We start from the raw sequence: 15,535 nt of genomic DNA, 5'->3' as shown, positions 1-15,535 counted from the left end.
GTTGACGGGAAGAAGAGACGAAAACCAGGAGAAGAAAAATACAAAAAAGGGACAGAGAGGCGGAGGAAAGAGGAAATGCGACGAATCTCGGCTCGTCGTTAAGGGAAGCTGCCTTTTATAAGTGAGAGGAAAGGGGGGCGGGGGGGAAATCGAACGGGATATCTGCGGCAGTCGTGCAAGAGCTGCTGCACCTGACTACTTTCGGTAGGATCGCGAGTGGTAAATGCGGCCAAGTCCACGTCCGTCGTGTGTTTCGTGCAACCGAGGGCCTACTAATCGCGAAAAACCCCAGATCTACAACGAGCTTTCAACGAGCGGCCTAATCGCTGTTAATGGCATAGAAGGTATTCGGTGGCGATCGTTTCTTTTTTCAAGAGAGAAGGAGGAAGAAAGTCGACTGGCGAGTACAGCGAGCGACAGTAACTCGTGGACGGACAATAACGAAGAGGAGGGTGAAGAGGAAGAAGGGGTGGTGCGCGCTTTATTCGAGAAGCGAAGCTACTTTTCGGAAGGGTAAGAAACGCCGGTGGGCTGCACGGCACATCTGGAAGGGTTGCACGACCTGGAGCAGGAGCAAGAGGAAGAGGAGGCAGGAGGAGGAGGAGGAGGTGGAAGAGAAGGAGGAGGTGGTTGTAGCGTTGAAGCTGGAGGAGTCGGGAGGCTACGAGGGTGGTTGCACGTCGTCGTCGCGTGACGTGCGGAAAGAGCAGACGAAGCGTGGAGGAGGCATGAGGAGGAGAGAGTGACGACGCTGCCGGTGCTGCAGCCTCGCACAGATCGTGAGAGGACCGGCGGCCCCACGGTGGGGCTACGATAAGAATGGCCCCCTTCAATATGGCGGGCGTTGCAGGCCTTCTAGCCACCTGCGCCGCCGCTGCTGTTTCCGCTGCCCACCTTCTGCCGTTGCTGCTGTTGCTGTTCTGCCCGCGAGGGACCCACACGGAACAAGGTAACCCTCTGTTCTTCCCTTCTCTTCTCTTCTCTTTTCTCCTCTTCTCTTCTCTTCTCTTCTCTTCCTTTCTATACAGGTTGATCCAAAGACGTATCGTCGCAGAGTACACTCGAGAAAAGTTGGTAACGCGTGCGAAAAGTTGAGTCCCGATTTATTTTTGCGATCGGTAGAGTTTTGCATTAACTTGTTGTACTAGAACTAGGGTGGCTCGAAACTTTCGTTATTTCTCGCTTTCTTTGGCAAAATTGACGGGTGTGGACGAATTCTAAGAGCAAAGTTTATCGATCGTCGAGACGCTTAAAATCTCGAATATTCCAACATAGCCTGTCCATTGATGTTTTCTAAAAGAACGGGAACGGAATCAATGTTGCCACCGTCAAAGTTTAAACGGCGAGAAAATGAACTTATCGAACGACCGAAATTATCGTAGTAGAGGTAAATTGCTAAAATCGGATTAATAGCCATTTCGTTGTTCGATATTTTTCGATACGTCGGTTGAATCACCCTGTACAAACTGTACTTTGCTCTATCTAAGGATCATAAAGCGAGATGATAGTCTAGGACGACACCTCGGGACACGATACGCGATTGCGATTGCTACTTCCTTCTGTATACTTAGCTAGATGCATCGATTAAGTTGTACGCCTGCCGCCAGACCTACCCCTCTCCCTATCGGGAATGATTGCGATAGAAAGTCTCTGACGATACAACGCACTGGTGTTTGAAATCGTTTTATGGACGACATAATTACTAGCTTCCTCGAAGAACTCCGAGATACGTTCTCTATTTTCTTCTTCTTTTCGAAACGGCGACTAGAGGTCGACCGATAGATTCCTCGATACGACCACCGTCGGTCGTTTGCTTGTAAATAAGTTAATTAACGTTGAAGCGACGGCAACTAATGGAATGTCGTTTATCCAGGAACGCTATTTCTCGACGTTGCTTCGACGCGCCTAAACGGCGTTACTTTAGCAGCTGTTCGTCGATCGGAATCTGTTGGAATCATCGGAAAGAAATTTTAGAAACGCGATTACCCTTTCGTAACGACGGAATGAGATTTTACCGTGTGTACGATACGAGAATCGACGCTTTACTACGCATCGGTGCAGATTGGTCTGGTCTTTGCAGATTCGCGCAAATCGATATGCACCGATATGCACGCTCGGTTCTATCGAAGATGCAGGGAATCAACCTTCTGCGAGAGAACTTGCCCCGTGTTAGCCAAGACTATGTAGAACCCTCGAACGTACGCGACTCGATCGGTATTCTCGTAGGTGGCCTGGCGCAGCCATATTTACCGAGAACTCGATCGATCTATATCCTGTCGGATATTCGTTCGACTCGACTCGACGAAGCTCGAACTCGAAGACCGTGTCCCAAATTTTCCGCTCAATCGGCCGAACGGGAAAATATCCGATGGTAACGATATTTTATAAGGATAACAGCGCGTCCCTGTTTTAATCCTTTACGATTGACGATTCGAACCACGAAGACCCTTGGGATCGCTTTTAAACGATTCGAGTATGCCAAGTATGGACGTATCGTGATCTATAACCGCGGCAGAAATTTATTCGACCGATAGGAACGAGGGCTTTTTAGGAAGGTTTCTCGGAGATGGTCGTGGTGAGCTATCCGGAACGTTTTCCATATTTATGCGGAAAGAAGCTGGCGCCGCAGGGTTTTCGATGGGTCCGTTTCTGCACCCCTTCATCCCTCTTTCGTCGGGAATAACGATAATTTCGTAATGTGGGCCAATCTTCCGAATTGCGGGATCGTTCGAGGTGCCGGTAGTTAGTGCTGCGGCATTAAAAGGGGATCATTTCGACGCGCTCTCTAGACAGGAAGGAAGGAGGCAAACGGTGGGCATATATAGACTCCTCTTCGAAATTGGCCGGCAAACTCAGCAGGGCCTGTTTACTCTACGTGAGCCGATTTCTAGATGAAGGGTCTTGGTGGCTTTTTAGATGCGCGCTGTGTTTCTTCTCGACACCGACCGCTAAGAAGAACCGCGTCTCTTCTCCCACCGATAGATTCTCGTCACGAACCTCCGTTACTGTTTTGAAAAACCCGGGCAACCGATATCGTCGAATTTTTTAACATTTATCCGCGTTGGAAATCTATATCGGTTTCGCGACTTTGCGACTAGAAAGCAATATTTCGATAGAAAGCGGTAAGAGACGGGACGAACCTGTCGAGAGTCTAGTCGAAGCTGGCGAACGTTGAAACGAACGATATCTTCGATATTCCAACCATCCTCGTTACTTTGATATCGTAACAAGCGAACAAAATCTGAATTTCCAATCGTAAATCTACTCTGTTATAAAAAAATGGTGGGCAATGCCAAGTTGTTTGGCCGTGGTCCTGGAACGAAATCTCGATGGATTAGTAAAAATTCCCGCCTTGGACGTATCGTTGTACGATTTTTACGAGACGCCTGCGGTGGATTTCGTGGCTGAGCACTTCTGCGGCAAGTTTTGATATCGCGATCGCCCGGGAGTTTCCTCGCTACGACGAGAACTTTGGGCGTTTAATGGAACTTGTCAAGAATACGCATCCCCGGTGGACCGTGTCCGCGCAATGGAGACGGCTAACTTGGTTTCCTTCGACCTGCGCGAAATCCGAGCTCCTTGTTACCCTTGCCTATTGGATATCTCGACTTCGTGCCTCGCTCTCCGCTTCTCCCGTTATATCTCTGAATTTCATTCTTCGACCGGATCCCTGAAAGGTCGACTACTCGTATTACAGTATCCGCTGGTGGACTCGTAAACACCGAGTCTCTTCGACGATAAACTTTGCGGCTAAGCGAATTTGTCGAGCCAGCAGCCTTCTAACCGATCTCACCGCAGACTCTCTCCGCCAGACACGGAGCCGATTTTCGAGCAGAATCCGATGGAAACGCGAAATCAGTTTTGGTGCGCGAGATCCGGACGCAAAGTCGGAGTCTTTGGTTCCTTCTATGAAATCGGGCGAACCCTCGGAGGGCTCGAACGGTATAACACGGTGGCTGAAATTCGATTACTTTCTGGAACGACGAGCAAGCCACTCGGTGTTCCACGGTTCGTTCGCTACGTGGACACGCTCAGAGCTCTATTACTTTGCCCTTCCACCCTCGAATCTGTCCTTTCGATTTCCCTTTAACAGTGGACCGTAACGGCGCTCGACGAAACTGACAGGTCGGATCGTCTAATACGATTCCGTCCTACTCGTTCCGTTTGTATACTCTGGTTATTCGACAGCCAAATAAAGACGAAAGTGCAACGTATCGTCCCGCGCGTAGCATATACCGGTGTTATCGCTTTCATCGCACGAGACTCGTAACCGACGCTCGACGTTTCCTTCGACACGTTGAATGTCGCGAGTGGTCGGAAGCTCCGGTAAATTTTCCTCCCAAGTGCCGCGACCAGGAAGAGGCAGAAGTTAAAAGAGGAAGAAGAAGAAGAAGCGTGGTAGTTTGGGAAAAAATTGTTCGAATGTGGCAAGAGTCGCGACGTGTCGCGGTCAGGGGTCCAACGGACGCAGAAGCCGGTGGATGGCGGGCACGGGTACTGTGACGGCGCGAGCGGGAGCTGGAGCCGAAGCCGAAGCCGAAGCCGAGGCTGGAGCTGGAGCTGGAGCTGGAGCTGGAGCAGAAGCAGGAGCAACGGCAGGAGAAGTCTCGGGAGCAGGTCGAGCCACAAGGAGGCAGTCCTCTCTCGAACAAACCCGATTGCCTCCACGAAAAGGCAGAAAGACTCGTTCGAGCTGCGCCGAGCCTCTCCGCTGCTCCTTCCTCTTTCGGATCCCTCTTTCTCTCGATTCCCCCCCGGCCCGGTCGGTCGGCCTCCTCTTCTCCTGCTTCGTCCCTGCCGGCTATATCCTCGTTTCTCTCTTATTCTTACTTCATCGGGGCCTTACGGTGAGTAAGAGACGCGGCAACGCCGCAGGAATGCCCGACCAGCCCACCGCGTGCATACCTGTACAGCCTACTACTCCGGTCCAGGTTCCAGCCGTGTACGAAGCCCGTGGCAGCATCCTATCGAGCTGACAAGGACGGACTGAAACTTGCCCCCTGCCGGTCGACCGACGAAGAGCCAGCCAGCAGGAACGCCGCAAAGAGAAAGCAAGACGGAGGAGAGCACGCTGGCTCTGCGATGCGTGTGCTGGCACACCGTTTCTCTCCTTCTCTCCATCTTGCTTTCGCATTGGAACGGAGTTTGCGTGTGCTCCGTCTTCCTCCGTGTGTCTCTTCTCACGGGAGGAGAACGCCGCGCGCCGTACGTAGCTACGTGTGCCCGTTCCTGGCTTCGTGTCCTTTTGTACGCGCCTATGGTGCGCGCGTTGCCGCGCGTCCATGCCCGCGGATCCGGCAACAGGAGCGACGAGGAGGACTTACGGTTTCGCCGGGTGTGTGCGTGCGTGCGCGCGCCAGGCAACGATCACACGGACGAATGTAGGCTACTCTCATTGACCGAGCCTCTGAGAGAAGTATCGCTGCCGAGGACCGAGATGGAAGCCGAGACAAAAGGAAGAAGAAGAAGAAGACGACAGAGTCGTGCGATCCGTGTTGGACGATCGAAACGATCCTTGGCGAGAAAACCGGCGCCTTCGGTTTACGCCGATTCTCGATCGAGTCCGCTGGAATTTTCGAAGCGATAGTACCGCAATCTTGTACAGTTACGTTAATCCGGAGGGAATCGAAACGTTTTGCAGACAGGCTCGCTCGCTTTTTCCACGTGTCCCGCGTTTCGTACTTCCTTCCGCGATATTTCTCTCTTCCGCCTGACACACACGCTCGCACACACGCACACGCTCGCTGTGATCCACCGACTCGATTTAAATTTTCGATATCTATCTCCGTGGCAGCGCAATATTCATCGTCGCATCGCCACCGGGTCACAAAGGTGCGGTATAACGGACCAGATTAAAAATCAATATTTCCCGCTGGAAACGCTTCGCTCGGGTCCGCGCCGCTCGGACATAACCACCGCGTCCTTTGCTTTTAATGCCAATCTTATTCGGTTTCGGGGCAGCAATAGCGATCAGTTTTCGCCGCAGCTGCCGCAATCGCTCCGCCGATAAAAGCGAGTCATCATCGGTGGTCCCTTTGCGAGCTCTGCTGATCCTCTTTCCGCGACAACTCGATCCACGGGGACAAATGGGTTCTTCAGCCGCGGAAAACGTCCGGAAAAAAAAAGCCCAGCTAGACGTTGGAACAAACATCGTTCAACGAACCCCAAACGAATTCGAAATCCCAATATTCCCATGTATTGCTCAGTGTGGTTTAACTCTTTATCGTTGGATCGATCACGCGTCAGACTATCTCTCCGTTGTGCTCGGTACAGGGATCCGGTGAAAGTGCCGCTCCTTCGGCCAGTTTCTTACTTTTCCTGCATCCGCGTCACATTCGATCTTGCTTCATCGTCGATCGACCCGAGGCTCGACGATTTGACGAACACGCGTAACCAAGTAGAAAATAACGAGCCGTTTATCCGTTTATCGTCGAGATTTCTTGCGCTTTCGCAATAGCATAGAAATAACGTTTCTAATCGAATTTATACTACTCTTCTTGTTTCGTCTAGCGTTCATCTGGCATTTTCTTACGTTTCGAGATACGCCGAAACATTTGTATCTCTCTCGTTCCCGACCTTTCAGCTAAAGTTATATTCTACGGGCTTTAAAACTTTAATTTCCTTCAGCTTCGAAACGCTGGGCATTGAACATCTTTGATCAAGAGGAGCAACGCAGCGTCGTATTTTCCATTCTTTTCTCGCGACTCTTTTTTTGGACGACGTCCGTCGATCGGTTAACGACGATGGAAAGATTTTCCGCGAAACGTCGCTCGTCGAACGACGACCTGGAGGATGCCGCGGAGGATGCGTGGTGTGGTGGTGTTGCGGCGATTTCAGGTACTCGTAGGAAGGCAGATCGCGAGAGACTGTTAGGCGGGTCTGTAACGCGGCGAAAAAGACGCGCGGTGCTGGGCGTGTGCGTAACCCGGCGCAAAACGAGCATCGCGCGAGACGAAACGCGATATGCACGCACCGGGAACACGAGTGAGCATAAATTTTAATCGCCAAGAAAAATCTCGAGCAAGGAGGGACGAAGAAAGAACGAGGTTGAATAAGAAAAGGAGGAGACGGGTATAGAGATATATAGAGAGGTTAGGTATGCCGGCGAGTAAAACGCCTGGAATAGCGGGGCTCCAAGTACGACAACGACGTGCATCGAGGAGCCCGTATTACGTGTTTCTCGCTTTCGAGCGCTGCCAACAGCCGGGATTTGCACGATCTTGGTCGTGAACTTTCTTCCGTCGACGGATCAAACGCGACCGCGGTCTCTTTTTACGAAAAATCGACGTTGCCTTAACTGGCACGTACATACGTACGTACGTACGTTCGTACGTTCGTACGTACCAAGTTGGTTCCTCCGCGGAAAGAAAGGAGAGGAAACGCCGTGTATTTAGATATTATTCGCCTGGATAGTAGTTTCCACTTTGGGTAGGAGAAATTCGCGTGGAATCGAATGCATGTGTGTACAAGTGCGTGTATGTGTATGTAAACCCGAGAAGGAGAATATTTCAGCAGACGGACACCTCGATTCGGTGAGAAATAATACGGAAAAACGGAGAGAAATGGTCCCCCGAATGCAGCGTATATCCAAGTAGATATCGGTGCAACATTTTATACGTATTCTTTGTTGGTTCGCACCCCGTTTTCCGTCTCCGTTGCTCCCCTTTATCCAGTTTTGTCTCTCGGCCGCTTTTCTTCGATTTCTCTCCCCCGTAAAGTCTCTCGAGGCGTCGCGACGAGGGCGTGAGCGTCGGCTGGTTACATTTCCTAGCAGACCATTATTTCTCTCCTACACCCACGCCGTGCCCCGGCCTCACGGACACATACTCGCGCGAGAATCCACCGTAGAGACACGCACACAGGTACACCGCATTTTCTCCCTTTTTACCCCTGCTACTACATTACCTTTTCCCGTGCAGAGAGTTAGGAGGGTGTCTCGCTGCATATTAATGAAAAAATTTGTGACTTCCCTCCGTCATCCAGCAGCCGCATCCGCGAAAAGAAGGCGGAGGAAAGGGGGGGAGGGGACTTCTTTCTCTACCTGTGTACCAGACTGCGCCTATCCTGTTCTCTCCTTCTCCCACGACTCTTGCGTTCGCAATAAACGAACACACCGTGCCCGTGGTCGTCTGGTCGTCTCGCGTGCACGCGTATTCCAAAATAAATTTCAACCAGACGGCGGCGAGGTTTCGCTCGCGCCGCACCTACTTCGCTCCACCGAATCCCGATACCGCTCGTCTGCCTAGATCGTATCGATTCTGTCCTCCGTTCGCACAATTATCCTTTCTCGATGCTTTTCTCGATGCTTCTCGCTTCTTCGGTTCCAACGTTTGGGTTATCGTTACAACGAATGCACAGTTCCGACGAATCGAAAAGGTTGCAAGCGTCGCAAAGTAGCCGCGAATTCTAGACGGACGACACGTGTTTTTGAATAAGAAGGAAGATACCTTGTATCTTTATCGTGCAGGGATATCGTGTAGGGTCAAAGGCCGCGAAAAGTCGAAGGATACACAGATGCTGGCGAAAAGGAAGAGGCAAGTAGATAAGAAAATACTGGTGGAGAGCAGACACCGCGTTTCCCGGTATACGTCAGAGCCAATAGAATTTTACGAGGCAAGATAACCCAAGGCTGTTTTTCGTCCCATTGTACCCGAAGGCCACCATTAATAATACAGGTAGTTCGAGGCCAGTGATAATATGGCTGACTGCTGTAGCGAAGGAATATGGGCAAAAGAGCGAGCGAGAGGGGAAGGGTCGGGGAGAGAGATACGGACAAAGAGAGGGATGGAAAAGTGGTAAAAGGAAGGGCCCTAAATTTTCCCTTTTCCAAGATAAAGCGTTCCTTTCTTTCGTCTCTCGCCACAGCGTCTCTGTCTTCTCGTTTCGTGGTCGGGATAGGTCTATTAGCTCTGCTGGTGGCTTTTACGACTAACCAACTACCGTTACTTTTGCTTTTCGTTCGAGTTTGCATCGCTTTGGTCTCGCTGCGGGGAAACGGAATTCCTTGCGACTTCCTTATTTTCCGCTGCTTGGAAGGCAAAAGGAGGAACGGCTCTCTCGGCCCGATTAACACGTTCGTTGCGTATTTTTAGCTTCGTACGTATCAGGACGCTTGCAGAAAAGCAAAGTAAATCCGACGATTAATTGGAAAATCGGAAATCCGTTAAAACAGTTCTCGTAATTTATGTACCTTTTATGTACCTGCAAACACAACGATCTGTATGAATTACCGCTTTCTAACAGAATGGCAGTAGCGAATTTGTCTCCCTTGACTCAAAAGGACTTGTAACGTTCGAAATAAATCTCTGTACATAAACTTGGACCGAGAAACCGCACGTATCAACGACAAACTAGTCCAAAGGACGCGGTGGGGTAAAGTTTCTCGATGAGAAATCACTTCGCGAGATCCAACGATTCTCGTAACTGCGATATAATAATGGCGGAAGAAGGAAACGGAGAGACGCTGAGTCGTAGAAAAATTAGCAAGTTTCCCAGGAAATAAGACGTTAAGAGAGATCGGCGAGAACGTAATAAGGCTGTACAAGGTTCGGGTTCGCTGAATAAATGGAATGCCCAGATCTGGTACACGAAGGTCTCGCGCTTTGAAACGAGTTTGATATCGTGTTCGTGTAGAGCGCAGGTGCGCTTCGATGTATTTCTAAGACGGCATAATGGATCCGCGTTTAGGAGCAAACGGCTACGTTTAAGGAGTACACGTTGAACGTGGCAGAAGCGTTCGACTCCGAGCACCGAAGCGAATTTCCGCGACAAGCTCGCGCCGCGTATTTCTGCGAAACTTTTAACCTTTCCCGCTTTCGGAACGGAATAGGATTCCACGAGTACCATCGATCACACACGCATCGCTTGCTAAAAATTAATAATCACCCAAGAGAGTGGAGACTCTCTTTTAACATGGTTTCGCGTACGTATAGCTTTTTTATCGTTGGCACGCTGACCGCGGATTACGCTACTATATTTATAGATGAGAGAACTCATGCATATATATACACACGGAGAACGATAGCATCTCGCGGATTATATTTTTCAATTATGATAATACCCGAGTGAACAGAGGACCGCTATGGTCTCTGATCTCTCTCTCTCGCTCTCTCTCTCTCTGGTCCTTGTCGTAGTCGCGTCGTCATTCGCGAATGGTAAACTGCAAATCTTCGTAATCCCCGTGAGATCGTAACAGCGGCGGCAGCTTGCGCAGTCTCGATTCATCTTGTCGGTGGGTTCTGTCCGCGGTAATTATTTTTAATTCGGTCATCTGGACGAGTCGTGGAAGAAGGATCGAAGGAGAGAAGGTTATCGAATTAAGGCGCGATAGAAAGAGGATATATCTAGGGCGACGGGTCTCTCCCTCCGTGGGATTACGATCCGGACTTTTCTTCGGACGCACACGATGCGGCGATAGAGGTGGGGTAACGCATATGGAGGTTGAATGGTAAAACGAAATAAGTTATGCGCGCGGATGACTCAGGTTTCTCGTTATTTCGGATCGTGTCGTAAAATCTCGGGCTTAACAACACGCGCGGGACTATACCCCGCCTCGTGCTTCGGAATTAAAAGATTCCTGACAGAAGGGCGGGAGGAAGGCCGACGGGAAAAAAACCAGGGCGAATCGAGCGAAGCCGCAAATATTTTCTTCGGCCGCTAATGAACTCTGCCGTCCCTCTCATCGCCTCGACTATGCGGTGATTAACGGACAGTCTCTGGAAGAATCGAGACTTCTCGGAATATCGTTCCGTGGGAGACGTCGCTCCAGGTGCTTTCGACCGATTACGTTCCACGCGAAACGCTACAGGAATTATTATTCGTCGGGACGTGTCTTATCCATCGGTCGTGAGTCAGACTCGGTCGAAGCCAGACTCTGGTCGATACTTGAACGATAAAATAATCCCGAAAACGACGAGCCGTTCGCGACCAAGCTCGTTCAGGCCGTACAAAAGTCGCGTTGTTCACGAAATGTATCGAATCGAGCGAAACACGTGGCTCGAGTGGCAGCGAAGCAAAAATAAAGAACGCTTTTGATACTCGCAGGGATTCGAACGAAAGAGAAGAGAAACGAGTAGCCGGCGAGAAGGTGGGGGGGAATAATCGTAATCTCAGGGCGGCTGTAAAAAGGCGGATAATGAGTGACCCGCTAATAAAATAATTATGATATTGGGAGGCCAGTAATAGATTCTCGGAACGCATTAACCGGTCGAGATAAATCGCGGTCGCGCAGGGTGTATAGCGTGTATACTGGAAAGAGAGAAAGCTGGTATAACGAACGCGCGCTGCCGAGGCACACACGAGTTTCTGTGCGAGTCGCTAAGTCCACGAGTGTGTAAGATCGTATAAGCGAAGATCGGTGCGGTGTGGTGCACGCAGATAGAGAGAGAAAGAGAGAGAATATACGCGAGACGAGGCGAGCGATCGAGCACGTTGCAACAGCGTGTACGGAGCGAGTCGCTCTACTCGCTTGGTTGGTCGTCCGCGCGATTGCGGCTGTGAGCGGGCCGCGTGCCCGCGCGCACGCTGGTAGCGGTGCAACGTGTCGATGTCTAATATTCTCGGTATGTGAAATTACCGAGCGGCATAAATTGCCGATCGGACAGGTGGCCGACAAATGGAGTGGAGAAAACGGCCACATAGACGCACGAACGCTGGCAACGTCTGCGCGAATCGACTACCGCGAATCGGAATAGTTTTTTCTCCCCATCTGCTCATTTTATTAATTAACTCGTGCGTTCGTTCCCGCTCCGTATAATCCGTGCAACGATAGACCCGAAGCGGTAACGATCCTCGAATACCTAACAGTATCGCGGCCGCGTAGAATTACTGATCCGCATAAATTTCCAATAAAGGTCTGGTGTGCCGAGCGACGCCGGTCTATCAATTTTCCAGCGATTTCCGCCGCGATCGCTTCGACGAATCGATGGATCCGTTGGGGGAGAGAAAAAAAAAAAAAGAAAAAAGGAAAAAGAGGAAAAAGAAAAAAAATACCAGTCCGACCAGCGACCGATGCGACGGTATAACGAGGAATTTCTAGTTGGCGGACGAGAGTTAGGAAGACAGGGGTCGAATAAAAAACGGGGAAACGAGAGAAAGGGTGAGGTAGAATAATCGGTCGCTTTTGTTTCGTGGACCCGTAGGATGATAACGGTCGATCGGACGTTTAGGACGATTAATTTGATTATTGTGGTCAGAGGCTAATTTGCATGCTAATGCGCAAGAGCGAAGAGCGGAATCCGTGGAAACGTGGAAGAACAGAGAAAAGGAAAAACGCAAGCTTATTTTCGTTGGAGCAGGTAGGCTCGCTGGCAAATTGCTCGACAAGAGGATCGCAGGAAGCGTCTTTTTGCGGTCGACGAGTTAGGTTCTCGTTGAACGCGAGTCCTAGTCTCTCTTAAACGGTTCTTTGAGATGATAAATTTGATTACCGTTGTTTCATCGGGGCCGATTCTTCGGCAAAGTCTGGCACGGGCTGATTTAGATGCTAATGCGTTTGCGCGCTGCTCGCGAACCAAGACGGCGCGACGCGACGTTTCCAGGCAAAGGGTGGCGGGATAAATTAAAAACGTGGACGCTCGCAGGCGAGCGTCGTCGCCGGATAGTCGCGCTAAACGCCGGTCGGGTGAAATTTACGAGGCAGAAAGAGACGTCACGAGAGAATTTTATTTATCTCACCGGGAGAACGTACATCACCAAGCACACGGAAACAAATAAGTATTTCGATGACTTGGCTTCGATCCAACGAATGATCGATGGCGCGTCACGGTACCGCTCTTTTCACCTTCGTCGCATTCTATATCGACCCTCTGACTGGCTGACTGGCTGACTGGCTGACTGGCTGACTGGCTGGCTGACTGGTTGGCTGGCTGGCCGGCTGGCCGGCTGCTGCTGTTCGTCGTACAACTGCTTTTTATCCAACTCGGTTTTCGTACACGAGCTTCTCGCTCGCCGCGCCGCTCATCGCGTTGTCTGTCGCTTCTGTGTCTTTGTCGCGAAACAAGCGCAGGAGGAAAGAAGAAGATTGAAAGGGAAAGAGGCGGGGCGGGAATAAAAGCCAGGGCGAAGGTAGTCGAAGGGGCGGACGGGGGAAACAAAAGGGAGGGGGCTGCACTTGAAAAGCACAATTGAAATTCAAGATCCATATGCAAAGAGCCTCGCGAGAACCTGCGAGAGGAGGAGAAGAAGGAGAAAAGGAAAGGTGAAGAGGGATAGATAGATGGGCGAATGGGTAAGAGAGTGCAGACGATCGAAAGAGAGAAAATTACGAGAGAGAGAGAAAGAGAGAGAGAGAGAGGCGAACCGGGTAATCTAACATGTCGCGGACACGCAGTGCCCAAAGACGTTTGATCCTCGACTCGCGTTGGGACCCATATTGTTCAAATAATTGATTTAACACGTGTACATACATTATGCGCAAACGTAATAACGCTATGTAAATGGTAATTCCAACGATGGCTGCGTGCTGGCCCGCTCGGCCCGTCGTGGCGTGGGCCGGGCCACGTTCGGAGAGCTTCTTTCACCCTTCTCCCTCTGTTCCTGCTGTTCCCTTAGGCTCCCCATGCCGCCCAGTTGGACCCAAAGATATCGTGCACACGGTACCCGCGGGATCCCGCAGAGAACGAAGACTGGGCTTAAGTTTCCGAGCACCTCGTATTTTTTCCTCTTCTCCCGGACGACTCCGTCTATCCTTGTCCCTGGTTCACGGCTTCTTTTCTCCGCTGCACTCGGATACGCAGCGATTCCTCCCACGGTGGGACCTCTCCTCTTGCCGAGAAATCCATTGGGAAATGCATTTCCTCGGAACGCAGGGACGGTCGTGTGCCGAAGGCGGCGCGTGACGCACGACGCGATCCACACGTCCGTCCGAGGTTGATGTATCGCGGATCGATTCGAAGCAAGCTCCTCGGAGACAACTGGTATTCGAGATGCGACCGATATCGAGACGTTTGACGGCGAGCGTATAATTAAAAGGATGTGGAAGGCTGTCGTTACTACCGAGGAGCCGAGCCGCGTGGCACCGTAGACGAGCCGACGATTAAGACCGGATTCTCTATCGGTTCGCGGTGCTACGTGGTTGCACGAATTTGGCAGCGGACCGACCGACCGATCGGCCGCGCTCCAAGCACGCCTGTTCGATGGGTCAACGACATCCTGGTGAACGGTTCGAGGTGCGATAGGATATGTCGGGGTGAAGGAGGAGGGACGGGGGGGTTAAAGGAGGGACTCGTTCGGGAGGAAAAAGAAGAGGAACCGGCGAAAGGAAGAGGGAAGAGAAGCAAGGGACAAGAGGGTGGCAAAGAAAGAAAGGAAGAGGACGAACGGCAGAGAAGGGAAAAGACGGAGAGAGAAAGAATGGCAAACGGTGGGGTGGCGAGAGGGGGCAGGGGAAGAGAGATCCTGACAAATTGGAAGGCCGTTAAGCCAAAGGCAGAGAGGTGTCGTTCGTTGCAAAGAGAAAAGAGCTTCGATGTTTGGCGAGGAGAGCTCGGTGAGCCGGGAAAAAGACGAGTCGCGCGACACTCGTGTCAGGACGATCCTCGTCCCGGCATTTTTAGAGCCGAAATAAAGTCGAGGAACGTATACCGTTGTATATTCGCTGACCGCGTACTCTACGGATCGTAGGTGGTCTCCTCTCACCGGCAATCTCGTCCTCTCTGCCTCCCGTTTCTCTCTCTCTCTCTCTCTCTCTCTCTCTCTCTCTCTCTCTCCCTAGTCTTCTCTACCTTTGCCGAGATCCACCGAAACTCGTGCATCTCGTCCGAACGACCACTGCCTCTGGCGTACTTGTACAAACACCGATAATCGAACGCACACGCGTTTCTCCTTGCCAATCTCGACGCGCCACTACCGGCAGCTCCTCTATCGCGATTCTCTTTGACCTTTCGCGCACGAAACTCGTGGATTCGCGTCTATGATCGATCGAACCGCCGAACCACGTAATATTTCCTTTCTCGTACGATCGCTGTCACGATCCTTCTGGAAAGCGCCTCGCGCCGGTTAAGAGATTGAATCGTCGGAGATTTACGTGGGCTACGATCGCGGAAAGGCAGCCTCGATAGTTCGAACGGCAGGGAAACACGCAACGCGAGTATTTCGACGAGTTCGTCTTTACGGGGCAGAGATAAGATCGGAAACGGGGACGGGTTTGCTCGACTTATACGCGAAACGTAAATTTCGCCACGAGATAACATCGACCATAACCTATTTCCGGCGAGACCGATCGAACTCTGCCTCGTACGGATTCTTCCCTTCCTTCGTCGAGCGTCTACTCGCCGAACGATTATTGCCCGATTCAGGGAATCGTCGAGGCAGTGTCACCACCGGTAATCCGGACAGACAGAGTGAGAGAGAGAGAGAGAGAGAGGGGGGGGAGAGAGAGAACCGCTTTGCATTCGCGGTTCCTTAGACCGACGCGACGGTCGGAACAGACCGGGTAAATCGTGACATTTAAAAGATCAACTGCGGTGATCGACTTTCCGGCGTGTCGGTGACTCTAGTGAATGGCCAGCCACAGGACAGAGACGATCTTATATCG

General features: G+C 51.3%; 1 protein-coding gene across 16 annotated transcripts in view; it reads left to right on the top strand.

Annotated features, from left to right (window-relative positions):
• The first annotated feature begins 15 nt into the window (after positions 1-15).
• LOC132913208 (ephrin type-B receptor 1-B) overlaps positions 16-15,535 on the top strand; it is a 64,990-nt gene continuing 49,470 nt past the window's right edge. For 13 of the 16 annotated variants that reach the window (XM_060971320.1, XM_060971315.1, XM_060971311.1 and 10 more), the window contains exon 1: positions 16-949. In XM_060971320.1, coding sequence (XP_060827303.1) covers positions 820-949 — 130 coding nt within the window. In that variant the 5' untranslated portion in view covers positions 16-819. The remainder of the gene's footprint in view (positions 950-15,535) is intronic. The other 3 variants (XM_060971322.1, XM_060971321.1, XM_060971318.1) reach the window with 1 other exon arrangement.

Source organism: Bombus pascuorum, chromosome 13 (assembly GCF_905332965.1).
Source record: "Bombus pascuorum chromosome 13, iyBomPasc1.1, whole genome shotgun sequence".
Lineage (NCBI taxonomy): Eukaryota > Metazoa > Arthropoda > Insecta > Hymenoptera > Apidae > Bombus > Bombus pascuorum.
Note: the sequence above shows the minus strand (reverse complement) of the source record. Positions and strands in the feature narration are given on the sequence as shown.